A 12296-nucleotide genomic window follows, 5' to 3' on the forward strand; every position below is an offset into this window, starting at 1 on the left:
AAGTTTTTGAACCTCAGTAGCTTTAAAGATTACACTGATGTCTCGGCTCTTCTTTTGCTACAGACTCCACGTTTCTTCACTTCCAGCTGTCTGGCAACATCTGCTGTTGGTCTCCAGGTGAGAGAGTGGATGGCTCAGCACAAGCCTGCACTGTTCCTACAAAAATAATTTCAGCATGTGAGTCCAGCTGGCGGTATGTTTTACTATTCTTCTTGATTACTGAATTTTATCTTCTAGTTATGAAGAGGATTAGATTTTTGTAGTTTTACATCTCTAGCTCACTTACTCTGAGTCATTCGAGGGACAGGCATAGTGTCCTAATCGGCATGGAGGATTGCAGATAGTATTTGCAAGGTGGGAAACAAAAGTATTAGGTTGCAGGCCAAGTTTCCTTTGCTGCAGATAACTCCCGCTGTCCAAAGGCTACGGGAGGGCATACTGGCAAAGCTTAAACGATGTTTTCTCTGCTCTTCCTCTGTGTCCTGTGTAGCGATGGGTGCAGGGAGAGTGGTTAGGCTTCACCTTTAAAGCAGGCTGCAGAAGAGCAGCCAGATGGGGACTCATTTTTCCCCTGGGAGGCAGTGGCATTTAAAAGCTTATTGTAGCTTTGCCAGTGTGTCCCTAGGGCCGCATTCCCTCCAATAATAATAATGTTGGTATTTGTTAAGCGCTTACTATGTGCAGAGCACTGTTCTAAGCGCTGGGGTAGACACAGGGGAATCAGGTCGTCCCACGTAGGGCTCACAGTCTTAATCCCCATTTTACAGATGAGGGAACTGAGGCACAGAGAAGTTAAGTGACTTGCCCACAGTCACACAGCTGACAAGTGGCAGAGCTGGGATTCGAACTCATGAGCCCTGACTCCAAAGCCCGTGCTCTTTCCACTGCGCCACGCTGCTTCCCGGCGCGGCCTGTGCTTGGCACCTACAGGCAGGCTACGCTCCTATACAGCATGGAGGGAACGGTCCTGATGGGAGCCAGAGAGCAGAAGAGAGGTTGAAAGGTTGGCACTTTACCAGTTACCTTCTTGATCAACACGGTAAGCTGGAGCCCAGCTTTTGCAATCCCTCTTCTGAGTGATGTGCAAGGTCCCTACTGGCCTCCATAATTATTAATCTTTTGCAGACCAATCAGAGGTCCTCTGCCCTCCTTGCCGCTGGCAGTGGCCGTTCAGGCCCTCCAAAATTGAGGCGCAGGACATTAGGGGGAAGGGGCTCGTTAGTGGGGAACCCGGCCTCCCCCCAACAGCAAGATCCAAGAGACGCAAAATGGTTTGTACAAATAATAATTTTAATGGCAGTTAAATAAAAGCAAGATCTGCACTATGTACATATGTCCACTCAGGTTCGTCAGTTGGCCATGCACGACTTATTGCACATATAAATAGTGTACAAAGGTTCTTGAAGACATTTTAGCCAGACAAGAAGACTGCATAAAAAAGCTGTATTAAAAAATATTGAGCCATTTGTATTCTACAGCCAACTTCAAGCAGATACTAAAAACAATATCAAAAGAAACTGTTTAAAATTTGAAAATAATGATTACAAAGCTTCATGTTGCCATATATACAGGTAAAAAAATACTTCAGGACCCTGCATTTCGCCCTTCAAGATGCAGCAATCAATATTCCTATTTATAGAATCAATCTTTGAATGTTTTTTAAACTGTGTATATACTCTTAGTTCAAAATCTCTCTTTTTAGGCTATCTGACAAATCGGGATATTTGTGCAGCCCTAGGAAATAGTAAAATACATTTTAATTTAGTGTTAAAGTGCACAGTACATTTGATAGGAAGCAATATGCTAGCTGCCGCTCCAGATTACTCTAAGTAAATAAATGCTTCGTCTCTTGAAGAAAAGCTTTTGCTTTGGTTGAAGTTAAGGAATATTTAATGCATATTGTGACTCCATTATATTGTCTTTGATTTCACCCTTCTCCTCGTAGGTTGCTGCTGTGCTGAAAATGCAGTCCACGTTCACACGTGTTTGAGACTCAAAAAGATTAATTATTGGAATACTGGCAATCATAAACACAGTGTCTGCTGTGTGAACATGCATATAAACGGCCCCAAGTAGGTCATAGTGTGATGGTAAGCGTAAATGATTCTTTTAAGCCCCAATCTTTTCCCTTAGCACCTCTCTCCCCTCCCCTTTGTGCTCTCGCTTCGACCCTCCACCTGCTGCACCGGTCACTGTCGCCCCCCGCTCACCTCTGTGCTACATGCAGCTTCCCCAGCTGTTGGCCTGATGTCCTGCTCCTGACCTTTCAGCTGTCCTGGAAGGGGGGGCCTGACTGTTGAAGGTAATGCTTTGAAACCATCGGATTTCCCCTCGCCCCGGCCTGGTCAGCCACTAATGTGCAGTAAGATCAACTCCTGCACCTAGAAATCTTCTCTTTGAGAACTGGCAGTTGAGGAAAGGACTTGTTTTCCTGAATCCAGGCCGGTGGGGCCAGCATCCCCTTCAATTCCGTTTCCCCTTCTTTATGGGAACCACTGCTCTCTTCCACTTACCTTGTGCTGTTTTTCACTACTTGCCTCGACTCTGACCACAGCCCCTGTTACAGTGCAAAATTATATTTCAAGACATACGATGCTAACTCCTATCGCTTACTTAGCCGTGTTAAGTTTAATGTCTTGTGCATAGTACAGTAAGTATCAATTAAAAATAGTTGTTCACATTATGTCTTCAAGTTTCATCTTTCCTTTTTCATCACAGCTATTTACAAATACAAAGGTGGGTGCTCTCTTGTGTTCAGGTGGTTTTCCCAGATGGGGACTTGCTGGAATATAGGAAAGATCAACCCAAGGTGAATGATCAGTGTGCCCCAGGCAAGCTGTTCTGGCCTCTGGAGCACCTGGGAGCGATTGGCCTGGTTTTTTTGTTCCCCCCCTCACCGGACAGGGTTAGCTAGAAAAATGATTACCGAGGTCTAACTACTGCACACCAAATAGGATAAAAAATAACTGAATATTTATAATATGAAAATAAAGTGTTTAACCACAAAAAAGCAGTAATAAAATACAGTTTCCTAATTTACATTTTGCATCCAAAGGATGAATAAAACCTCACTAATAAATAATATTTATATAAATATTTTCTTATGTCTAAATATTTTTAAAAGGCAATGGTTTGAAGTAACTCGCCAGGAAGAATTTGGTGGCAGAACCCTGATTCTCCTCCTCCTCTTCCTCCTCCCCAGGATGCTGACTGCAAGACGGGCCGGCCTACTGCTTGGGCAGAAGGCGCACCGGGAAGAAGAAGAAGAGGACGGTGAAGCCCCGGGCCCGGTCTTACAGGAGAAAAGTCTCAGTCCCGAAAGACGGGAATCACGCTGCGGAATGAAAGTACGTTCGCCGGCAGTTTGGGAAGGGGAGGGTGGAACGGAGGAGCAGGGTGGCAGCGTCCTGGACCTCCGCGGGAGGAATATCGTGGCAGCGGCGACGACTTCATGTGAACAGGGGTTTGCTTACGGTGACGTCCAGCAGTGCCTGAACGGTGCTGCTCACTTTCACCAGCCCCTTCTCCTCCAAGATGTGGTGGGGTAGGCAGAGTTTCTCCTAGGAAGAGAAAGGAAACCGAGTGATTGGCGGCTCCGATTCCAAGGCTGGCTTGGCCCTGAAGCAGCAGGGGAAAGTCAGTTTGGGGCCCCGCAACTGCAAGGCACAAACCTGACACTAACAGCCACCCCGTGTCTGCATATCTCTAAGTGGACAACATTGCCACTTACCCAGCTGTCACCTAGCATGTCCTCTGGGCAGCTCCTGGCAGGTGGAGTTCTGGGGAAAGAGACCCCGCTCCCCGCAGCTGCAACCCACGGGTCTGGTGGTCCAAGCCAACCTCTCCCTTTTCCACCCTTAAGAGCGGAGCCGAGAACAGTGGCAGCCAACAGATGAGAGACCGGCGTTGGCATCGGGAGGGAGGAACCTGTGCCAGAGCTTCAGCCTGCGGACAGGTTTGCCTCCGGAAGACGGCCATGTGGGAAAGCAACTTTAAAGGTAAGGTGATTCTCACCTTAACTATCTCAATGTGGTGCTTCGGTGTCCTTTGCCCACCTCTGGATAGGCACACAAGAACATCTTCCAGCCCCCCAGCCTGGCTGGTATAAAAGAGACTCTCCAAGGCTAGACATATGCCTCTTTTTTAAATCATCGTCAGAGGATTAGGTCTGAACTCAGTACAATTAGTTACTCTACCCGAGAAATAATTGAAAAGGTCCGTAAATGTCCTTCACTGTATCAACTCACCTGTAGCACTGAAATATATTAAATAGTAGTACTCACACAGTGAATGTGATGGCATGTTTCTTAGTTTCAGTAAACTCCCAAATATTGAAAAGATCAGCTTGGAAGCTAAGCACTGAAATTCTTTGGTAGCCTCAGCAGATATTGCTATGCTGATGTGCCGGTGTGTTAATCACACCCAGTCCTTTCTGCATTTACCACCTAAGGAAGCTGCGTCCTGAGTCCATCAGTGCGGCCGTTCTGCATGGCACCTCCCACCCATACCAACCTCAATGAGCCTAAGCTCTGCTTGAGTGTAGAGAGGAGATGTACTCCTGTCCTGAGGAGTCCATCCTTTATCTAATTGGACAGTCAAACTATTCGACTGAGATACGGAGCTGGGGAGAGAAAGGAATCAATTGAGTCAGCAAGGTTCTCTGTTTAGCACTGCCCTGGGCAGCAGCTATAAATGAGGGACTGTTATTTTTCCGATTCACTGGTCAAAGGGACCAAACAAGCCCAGTTACTGGGGCTGCAAGAGCAGCTTGTTGGCTGGAGAAGCAAGAAAGTTGGCAACTCCCCCACACCACCACACACAGAGGGGACAGACTGCTGAAACAATCCACCCACCCAGGCGTGACACAGTTAAGATCTGGCCTTCTTCCTAATGGGACTCAGGCTACCTGTGCTGATAGACAAATAGGTGGGAAGAACTGCCTGCGAAATACAAGTGTGTTAGTCATGGTGCCGCTAGAGGAAGTCCAAGTCACTAGCTGATACTTAAGCTAAGGCTGTGCCATAAACAGTTTCCTGCTAAGGTTTAATGTGGCAGACTTACTGGTTCAGACTCGCTGTGTTCCAGCTGCACATTTTAGTTAAAGCCATGGCCGGCCTTTAAAGGAATTGCTTCTGATGCTTTCCTTGAAAGACAGACTACGTCAAATTAAACCATCATTATTTGCAAATAGCAGATTTGCTGTCTTTCTAGCTAAAAAATGAGATGACATTTAGAACCCAGGTCCTTCTGGCTCCCGGACCCACGCTATCCACTACACCACACTGCTTCCACCTATTTTTATATTTGGCACATTATAAAAATAAGTAAATAATCACACCCCAAACTAGAGTGAGAGGATGTCGGTCCTAAAGACACAAAGCCTGATGTTGCACATTATGCTGCTCATCCCACAAAAACTAGTTGTTCAGAATGGCCCTGTGGAAAGAGCCCGGGATGGGGTCAGGAGACCTGCGTTCTACATTCCCAGCTCCTCCACTTCAGTGCTCTCTGAGCCTCAGTTTCCTCCTCCATAAAATCGGTATTAAATACCAGTTTTTGCTTCCTCTTGTGCTGTGAGCCCTATAAAGGAGGGGGATCAGGGCTAATCAGATTACCTTCTGTCTACCCCAGCGCTTAAATATTGTGCATGGCAAATAAAAACACCCCCATCTAAAAAACATTTCAAGTGAACATTATCAAGCAACACTCTCTAAGCAAAATTTGTACCCCGACAAGACTCATCTGACCTCATTTCACTCTGCGAACTAAAACCGGATGGAATGAAATGGTCCGAGGGATCAGTAGGTAGGGACCCTGCGGATCCCCGTCCCCTAAACGACTTGCAAACTGGCAGCGACGAACATGCATTTCTGCATCTATCATTAACAGGGTGGAAGAGCACTCATTAAAACACGGTATATCGCCTACGAAGTTAGAGCCAAGCTGAGAAACCCCAGGGTATCAAGAGATAGCAACTGACCTTAGGAGAGCAAAGCGCTTATTCTGAATGGGAACGGTAAGTTTTCCCTGCAACGAGAAGGCCACACGCAAATGTCTTTTAGCCGCGAGTGAAGCAGAAACCAGAGCTGGAGGCCGGAAGAGACCTCGAGAGAGCAGCTGGTCTCGGCTCCTGGCCCCAGGACCCGGGGATGGCAGCGGGGGGGAACTCGACCGGCACGTTTGCAAGCAAGGTGGGAAGACAGAAATGTGCCGGCTACACACGAGTTCAACCTCAAGAAACGTGGTCGCCAGTGACTTTGGGGGGCAGGGTAGGAGAGCAAGCCGGCAGTGGCAGCAGCTGTTCTCTCGTGGGTGCAAAGAAGGCAGAGTGCAGGGCCGGCCCAGTTGGAACAGCAATATCCCGCAGCCGGAAGGCAGAGACGCAAAGCTGAAAATAGCAACCCTAGGCGGAAGGCTCCAGATGTGTTACTATAAATCTGAACTGGACTAGAAAATGCAGCTTGCTCTCTCTCGAGTTATATTCCTTCCTTCACCCGGAAAAGAACTCAGGAGCACATTTTCTCACTCAGATCGACCACCAGTTGGGGCAAAAACCTGATAGCGGTGACTCAGTAAATCGTCACGATTAAAAGAACGTTTGGTTTCATAAAAAACAAACTACCCGAGCACTCCGATCAAGGTTACCTACAATTAAACTGCAGTAATTCTCTTTGACTGTGTTCACTTTCCTCAGCGCCTTATCAATCGGTAATATCTGTTAAGTGCTCACCTTGTGCAGAGCATTGAGCTAGGTGAGCTCAGGGATGTGGAGAAAGCCCCTGCTTCCTTCCCAGTGATCTACATGAAAACCATAGAGTATTGGGAAGAATAAGATTTAGTATCATAGGGTCAATTATCTTCCTCTTTGGAGAAATAGAGAACCCAATTATAACTACCAGTCAGATGCAGAATTAGAGTTTTGAATTATTACTGTATTTAAGCACTGTGTTAAGCACTGGGACAGAGACCAATTAATCAAGTTGAACACATCCCTGACACATGGGATTCTCAGTTTCAAGTAGGAGGGAAAACAGGTGTTGAATCCCTATTTTATAGCTGAAGAAACTGAGGCACGGGAATTAAGTGACATGCCCCAAGTCACACAGCAAGCAACTGGGAGCGTGAGGATTAGAACATGTTGTATTGTACTGTCCCAAGCACTTGGTCCAGTACTCTGCACACTGAATGTGCTCAATAAATATGATGGAATGAATCAGTCCAGGCCTGGCCACTTTCCACTAGGCCTGTAAGACTGGCTGTAAGCTCATTTGGGCAGGAAACATGTCCCAGCACTTACTCTACACAGAGTAAGCGCTCAAATATGACTGACTGATCACTTGGCTTAACTGACGCTCAGGTGGAGGGAGGCCCCCACAACATGTGGTCTCTCCACCATCCTCTGAAAGTCAAGCCTATGGGTAATCTGCTAAAATTTACAAGCAAAATGAGGGCGCAGCTACCCGGCTAGGTCCCCTTTCCCATGCACTGGTATCAATGGCTGGGAAGCGGTGTGCCCTAGTGGATCAAGCATCAGCTCCTGGGAATCTCAGGACCTAAGTTCTGATCCCTGTTCTGCCACTTGTCTGCTGTGTGACCTTGGACAAGTCTCTTAACTTCTCCTGGCCTCAGTAACCTCATCTGTGAAATGGGGATTAAGAGTGTGGGCCCCATGTGGGACAACCCGATTACCTTGGATCTACCCCAGCGCTTAGAACGGTGCTTGGCCTATAGTAAGCACTTCACAAATACCATCATCATCATCTTCACAAATACCATCATCATCATCGTGAACCCTGGCCAGCCTGATTAGCTTGTATATGCCTCAGCGCTTTAGTACACTGCCTAACACCTAGTAGTTAATATAAATTACTTAATGTCTCTCCGTCAACATAAACTAGAGGCAGGGAACTGTCTGCTAATTTCTTTGCATTGTATTCTCCCACACACTTAGTACATTGCTCTGCACATAAGTGTTTAACAGAGGTACCGAGCAGACCTTAAACACTGAATATATACAATTGAACAGATATCTTCAAAAGAAATTACCACTTTGAATTGTTCTAGTTATCCTTCTAGTACCACACATTAACACTCTTAAAAGCACTGCACACTCCCACCAAGCTTTTCTCCCTAAGGGAGCCATTAGAAGCAGAATGGTACTCACCCAGGATGGGTGAAAGGCCTGGAACCAGGGGCAGCGGCACGCATTCCCCTAAGGCGGGGTGCAGAGAAGAATCCAAGCCCACTCCCCTGAGGACTGTGGGGAGGGTTAACCGAAGGTGTGTTTAATGGCCGGCAAGGGTCTGCCAACATCTCCCAGAGCCACGCCGTGGGTCTGGCTCAGAACTGACCAAAAGAAAGATGTCCACGGGCCCCAAACCACTCGCTCCCCTTCTTGCCACATCCTTGATCCTCCTATCCCAGCAGAGCCGGGGCAAGAGACGGAGAGACACCTGGGGAGCCGAAACCCTACAGCAGTAACCCTACGGGCACCGCACAGATTGCGGGAGAAGACAAGTGGAAGGGAATTAGTCCAATGGAAAAACAGGACATTTAAAAGCCTTTAATCTAACTCTCCTCCTCCTCAAAAACAAACCCCTCCCCCCCAAACTTATTTGGGAATCTACTGCCACAAATGAAAGGTTAACAGAGATCACAGGAGTTGGGACTAAGGAAGGTAAAGGATGAAATTAAAATACCTGTGATACGGCAGCTAAAGCGGAGCACTTGAATGCGCATGCGAATAGATTATGCAGACAGAGTACTCCAGTGGTAAATTACATACATAAAAATTATGAAAAGTAGGTGGAAAAGACAAGAGCCTATTAGGTCCCAGGCGCAAGCGGCCGAAGTTGATGGCGGCGGGGTTTTCTCCCCGTGGGCCAGGAGGGTGTCAACAGTCTTTCGAATGGGGCGGAAATCCAAGTGCAGGATGTCAGACGGAGAGCAGAGGTCAGCCTATCCCGAAGGGCAGACGGCAGAACAGAAAGAGACAGTGCACAGAATTAAAAATACAGAGAGGCAACAGTGGGAGAGAAGCATAATATTCCCATTACTGACTTTTTCTCCATTTGTTAGCCACAAACCCTTTCTCCCCTGCAAAAATGAATGCCGATGCGACCGAAGAACACTGGCCCATCTACTCTGGCCAAATACTATGCAGACTAAAACTGCATGATAGCCATCCACAGCCTATTATTCTCTGCCTGGCAAAGTCCAGAAAAAATATGAATTTTGCCATCAGTCTCTTTCCCTCCTACTAGGAATGTGATGAACAAATGATCCTGTGTTGGTTGGCTGCACCCCAGGCTACCCAATGACACGAAGACAAAAACACAATGGACGGCTAAGATTTTGGAAATCTTTCAGGTTCATTCTTCTCCCTAGAACTTAGATTGAGGTGGGGAGAAAGTCACCAAACTACCCCAATTCAGCCTGTTACACGGACCCTTCAAGACCATAAAGTTTTTACTGGAGTAAGAGGATTCACAGAGTTTTTCAATCCATCAAGGATGAGACTAGTCCTGCTGCTAAATCATAGGAATATCTCTGTCCTCCGTCCTAATCTTTTCCCAGCAAGAATATTGTTCGTCGACTATCTGGAGGGCTTTAAGCGTGCTGTTTGGCCAGTCAATTGTTCTTATACTGAGGCAGGCCACCATTATAGAAAGGCCACCATTACTAGCTATAAGAAAGTACATTATGCAAGCATTGAGTTTACCCAAGTTCAAACAAGTGGCATTTAATTCTGAAAGAGCAAAAAGCACAGTAAAAGCATACTAAATGAATGTGATCTCCAGCAACACTATTCTCTTTTTGAAAAGTAAATGGCTTTTCAAACACCTTACAATGTTAACTCTTAAGAGCAGGCCCATCTTCTGTGTCTGCACTGAAAATAAATTCAGCCAGACAAGAGTGGTTCTTTAAGGCATGACCAAATTTACTTTTTAAACTAGGTAAAAGGCTTTAAAATGCCAGCAAAATATTTCCTACAAAGGTTTTTTTTTTTGGTTTGTGTGTTTTTTGTGCTTGTTTTTTTTTTTTTTTTTTACCAGTTTCAAACTCCACGCAGACAGGTGCGAGGCAACCTATTAGCAGTGCATCGTAATGAGCTACATAAAACTTTCCAAGGGAACAGAAACTGTTTTTCCCCATACCTACCGGGCACTCTCAAATGCATGAACATGGCAACATTCTGATCTAGATGCCAGGCAAGAGGACATGAAACCCCAGTTTCCTGATCTAGGGGAAATACTTGGGGGAGCAGGTTTTTTCTCAGTGGATACCGAGACTCCTGGAGGAAATTAGAGAAGCAGCTACTTTAAAGGTTTCTGAAGCCTGAAAGCAGCTGTTTGGAGATCTAATTTCATCGGAGAAGAATGGGGAGGGGGGAGAAGGGCTGGGGAGGGAGGAGGCGGAGGAGAAATCTGCTGATCGGGGATTAGCGTTTGAGGCGACGAAGCCAAAGCATGCAAAAAAAAAAATTCTACTGCGAAGCTGTGAGGAAATCAATAAAACCGAGCAAGTCAGGAATAAAGCCAAGAGAAACGTTGACACTTGTAAATTGAAATGTGATACCAGTGGCATTTTCTCATTAAAAGCAAGCAATCGTTGTGGGAGTGAATGTTTTGGAATAGTTTCCATTTCCGGGATCAGGCCCAAGAACTGAATTTGGAGAATCTCTCTGAGTCTTCTGCTATCATCCCAGTGATCTATCTGATAAAGCAAGGGGACCTAAAGAAAATCAGTGCTCTTCCCTAATAGAGATAACAAAACAGGGAAGGGAGAGGAAGGGAGGGAGGGAGAGCTGAGTTTCAGATATGAGTGTGGATGGATTCTCCCTGGCTAATAAGCAACTTCAAAATGCTGAGCCACATTCCATCCAGGGGGTTTAATCCCCTCAAAAAACCGAATTTGGGCTCCCACAGACACCCTAATCCTAGTTAGGTTTTTGTTTGCTTTTTATTTAACCTGCACTGACCAAGGCCCCAGCCGATGACGAGTCTTGTTACAAGGTCAAAGAGGTGAGCAAGTCATTAAAATTAATAGGCACGGGAAAGATGGAGCTGAGACTGCTGGGGAGGGGGGGATGACTTGGGAATTTTTTGACCTTTGTATTTTCTAAATGTCAGCCAAAACAGTGAGTCAAGAGGTTATGTTTTCTCCCTTTTTATTAAATTGCCACAAAAAAGGGCACAAGAGGAGAACCTTGGCTGATGGAAGAGTGGATCGGTAGGGACCCTACCCGAACTTCAAAAGGTTGTGCAACTGATTTTACACCAATCTCTAAACTGACAAGCCAGGCCTACAGTTTAAGAGTTGCTCGATTCCCAATCTCAGGTTCTCAGACCCCGATCTCCACCCCAATTCCCCATTACCAAAAGGAAAGGAAGCAGAGTCTGGGACCCAAGACACACATCTTGACTCCAATGTTTTAGTAATCCTTCTAAAGGATTGCCTGATTAGACACCTGGATTTAAAAGTAGGGCAAAGTGAGTCTTCTATTAAATGCCTCTCTAAAGGACTCAGATAGGATAGACCTCCAATCATTATGAGAAAGGGGCAAAAGTTAAAATTTAATGGGAAAAACAGATCCTGGCCAGATCCTAACAAGAATGTTAAAAGTGGGGAAAAAAAAAAAAAGGCCTTCCTTCCCTCAGGGTAGTACTGAATTCTACACCTTGGAGGTGGTTTCATCAAAACTGTGATCAGAAACCCACTGAATAAGCTATCTCTAAAATCTCCATTCCACACTACAGCTACCGAGGCCGTTGGGTCACTGGCAAACCACTGACCAGCCCTTCTACGCACCTGGCACTACAGCCGTCGGATGAAACGTTAACCTTCCTGGGACTTTACCCCCAGAAGTTCTGGCTCTATGCGTGTCGCACTACATGTTTATATTCCGCTCATGCAGACCAACCAAGCAAGACACTTACCCAGTCCAAGAACTGATAGGCTTCAGGCATGAGGCTTGGGAGGGAGGAAAGGAGGGAGAGTCCATGGGGGTTTGGTAAAAACAAGAAGAGAGCTGTGAGGAGCAGGTAACTAAGGACCCAGGCTTAGACCCGTCCCAAAAGCGATCCATGCCCAACAGCCTCAAGAGCCTCAGACCAGGTTGATTATGCAGTAGAATAAACTTAAGATAAAAATGAAATCTTCTCCAGTGCTCCCAGAAGTCACCCTATCCTCTCCTTGGGTTAGACTGTTCTTAAAATGACTAAGCCCTTCCCAGAGAGCCAAAAGCACCTCGTGAAACAAAATGTATACATATTCCAGGAACATATACCCACTCA

At 46.2% G+C, this 12296-nt stretch overlaps 1 protein-coding gene and 1 long non-coding RNA gene across 10 annotated transcripts in view; one reads left to right on the plus strand and one right to left on the minus strand.

The window, feature by feature from the left end:
- Positions 1–1269: 1269 nt before the first annotated feature.
- The window catches only part of LRCH1 (leucine rich repeats and calponin homology domain containing 1), a 131928-nt gene continuing 120901 nt past the window's right edge, over positions 1270–12296 (minus strand). For 6 of the 9 annotated variants that reach the window (XM_007668614.4, XM_007668613.4, XM_007668610.4 and 3 more), the window contains one exon: positions 8549–8958. In XM_007668614.4, the coding sequence (XP_007666804.2) occupies positions 8749–8958 (210 nt within the window). In that variant the 3' untranslated portion in view covers positions 8549–8748. Of the gene's footprint in view, positions 3561–8548; positions 8959–11939; positions 11974–12296 lie in introns of those variants that run through there. The other 3 variants (XM_007668615.4, XM_007668619.4, XM_007668618.4) reach the window with 2 other exon arrangements.
- Positions 3259–6675, plus strand: LOC114805832. The gene is made up of 3 exons (XR_003753870.1): positions 3259–3347; positions 3863–3998; positions 5890–6675. It is a non-coding gene; the product is annotated as an uncharacterized LOC114805832 (long non-coding RNA).

This window comes from Ornithorhynchus anatinus, chromosome 20, assembly GCF_004115215.2.
Source record: "Ornithorhynchus anatinus isolate Pmale09 chromosome 20, mOrnAna1.pri.v4, whole genome shotgun sequence".
Lineage (NCBI taxonomy): Eukaryota > Metazoa > Chordata > Mammalia > Monotremata > Ornithorhynchidae > Ornithorhynchus > Ornithorhynchus anatinus.